This window comes from Nanorana parkeri, unplaced genomic scaffold (assembly GCF_000935625.1).
Source record: "Nanorana parkeri isolate BGI_ZX_2015 unplaced genomic scaffold, ASM93562v1 scaffold719, whole genome shotgun sequence".
NCBI lineage: Eukaryota > Metazoa > Chordata > Amphibia > Anura > Dicroglossidae > Nanorana > Nanorana parkeri.
The window spans coordinates 1-2,551 of record NW_017306987.1 but is presented as its reverse complement, the minus strand read 5'-3'; the positions used below and the strand labels follow the sequence as shown (position 1 = coordinate 2,551).

Genomic DNA, 2,551 nt, shown 5'->3' with positions numbered 1-2,551 from the left:
TGGGCTTGGAATACATAATGACCATCGGTGTCCCCTGTCATGAAGTTCCCTGTTAGTGCAGAAGCTGGCGGAGGGGTGCATTAGTCTGCTCTAGAGATTCTTTGGGATCTCACCAGGGCTCTGTGAGGTCTAACCAAGCTAGTGAGACCCTACAGAGCACTGGCGAGACCCTACAGAGCACTGGCGAGACCCTACAGAGCCCTGGTTTAACTAGGGCTCTGTGGGGTCTCACTAGTCCCCACAGAGCCCTGGTTAAATTAGGGCTTTGTAGGTCCTCACCAGGGCTCTGTGGGGTTTAACCAGGACTGGTGAGACCCCACAGAACCATAGTTTAACCAGGGATCTTTAGGGGTCTCCCCAGGGCTCTGTGGGGTCTCACCAGACTGGTTAAACCCCACAGAGCCCTGGGGAGACACCACAGGCCTGAGTGGGGCCTCATGTTTAGGTTTCGCCTAAGGCCTCGCAAACTCTAGAGCCGCCTCTGCATTCAGCATATAGAATAAGAGAAAAGGTATTGTGCAGAATCCATACAGACAGAATAAGAAGAGATCTAGAGAAATCCATCCCTCCTATAAAATAAGTGATACTGAGAAGGTGCTATACAAAACATAGATAGACAATTTTAGCTGAAATGCTGGAATTTGAAGCAGAGATCCTAATTGATTCATTTAACTTTCTAAGTGACTTGAATTTTGACTTCTCATTAGTCATGAAAAGATATTGATTTTTGTAAACTGAAACAAATTGGCTCATCTTACAGCAATCCTCTTTGTCAGAACATTTTTCTGTCTTCACTTTGACATGATAACTGGAGGAATCCATACCATTTCTCAAAGGAGAGCCGCTGTGGCCTAAACGTCAGATCACACGGGATACATTTGTCCAACGTTGAACAGACGTTCTGATTTAATGAGATTCCCTCAGCAGCGCCTCCGTCTAATGCGACGGAAGTGACTGCTGGTCTGTGCCGGGGAGCTTGGCTACACCACCTATTAGAAGCAGAAGGGAATTAACAAGCACCGCTTCCAGCGCAGGAAATCATAGCCGTTGTTCATTGAAATTGACGTTGCTAATTTCTACAATATTCCCTTCCACCGCCTTTGAATTAAAATGAACATGGCCTCAATTTCTGAATCCTAGATTTGGCTGAATACTAAATTTGGTTATTTTACATTAAACCGTTCACAGCTCTCCACTGGGAAGTTTTTAAGGCTGATCATATTTCTAGACTAAGTATAAGAGCAGCCAATCGGATATCTGCTTTTATCATTCTGCCTGTTATGTGAGAGAGGCAAAGCATAAAAAGACAAAAGTGAATTTTCCTTGCATGTCACATTTCTCTTTGGACATAGCTGGAAGGTGTACTGCGCACGTCTGGCAGTGATGCCATGGCCACAAATCCGTTCCATGCACATACTGGATAACTGGGCAGGGCCAGAAGAACACAGCGGAATTGTGATAAAGGAGAACAGATAGAGAAAATAGGGAATGTATAACAAATATACAACAACACAAAATATGCTAGTATATAATTTTAAAAAATCTCCAATGCTTAGAATATATAATACTTCTGTCATACTTTTAGGCTACCGTCACTGGCATGCAGACTTGCGCCCGGATGACACACCCCTGGAGGCCGGGCTTGGCTTTACTTGCAAGCTGAAGTCCAGCACCCCATTCTTGGGACGAGATGCTTTGGAGAGACAGAAATCTGAAGGTCTGCCCAAACGTCTGGTGGGCTTCACTATTAACGAGTGAGTGGTTTATTATTCTGACGAGGCCAATGAAAAGTTCAGATTAAAGGGTAGTCCATGCAAAGCTGATTTTCCTCCCCTGCAGCTTCTTATGGCTCTTGGCTTTTTCTTCTAATGCCTGAATATCACTTCTTCAAATGTATTCTGCGTAGTGTGAGATGAATGAAAAGTCCACCATGGGAAGTGAGATCACCTCATGTCAGGTGCTGCACAGGAGAGAAGCTGGTGCAGAGACCTTGCTAATGAGAAGCCAAGAGATGATGCCCCAAAGATGAAATGTCACTTCTAGCTGGAATGAGTCCTTTCAACTTCCTTCTAGAAATGCCATCATTTAGTGTTGAATCAGTTTTTATTAGTATTTTTTAACAGTTCCTTAACAATCAGTATCAAAACTCAAGAAGGGTACAAAAAGTACAATCAGTACATATACAACGAGGATATCAGGCTACATGAATATATGCATTGAGCAACGGTGTACTGGTGTGATCATTCAAGCATTAATGGGAGGGTGACCTAGGTTCGGTCACACAATACGAAAAGCTAAGGCCTTTCTATGTTACACATTAGTCCACCATAGTGAGGAACAACACCACGATGACTGTGTGTACATTATAGATCCGGTGGGTGTCACCAGTGTATGTTCAAAAATTGTAGCTCATGTCAACATTGGCAGGTACCTTCTCTGGCCCAACATTTCAAATATCCTGATATGTCAGGAAAGTTGTAGAAAGGGGGGGGAACCGAAAGAGGTATACAAAGAGAGGGGAGAAATGTGGAAGAAAGAAAGAGGGGGATGG

General features: G+C 43.9%; 1 protein-coding gene across 1 annotated transcript in view; it reads left to right on the top strand.

The window, feature by feature from the left end:
• The window catches only part of LOC108793117 (sarcosine dehydrogenase, mitochondrial-like), a 74,688-nt gene extending 72,930 nt beyond the window's left edge, over positions 1–1,758 (top strand). The window contains exon 19 of the mRNA XM_018564071.1: positions 1,586–1,758. Coding sequence (XP_018419573.1) covers positions 1,586–1,758 — 173 coding nt within the window. The remainder of the gene's footprint in view (positions 1–1,585) is intronic.
• Positions 1,759–2,551: the final 793 nt, after the last annotated feature.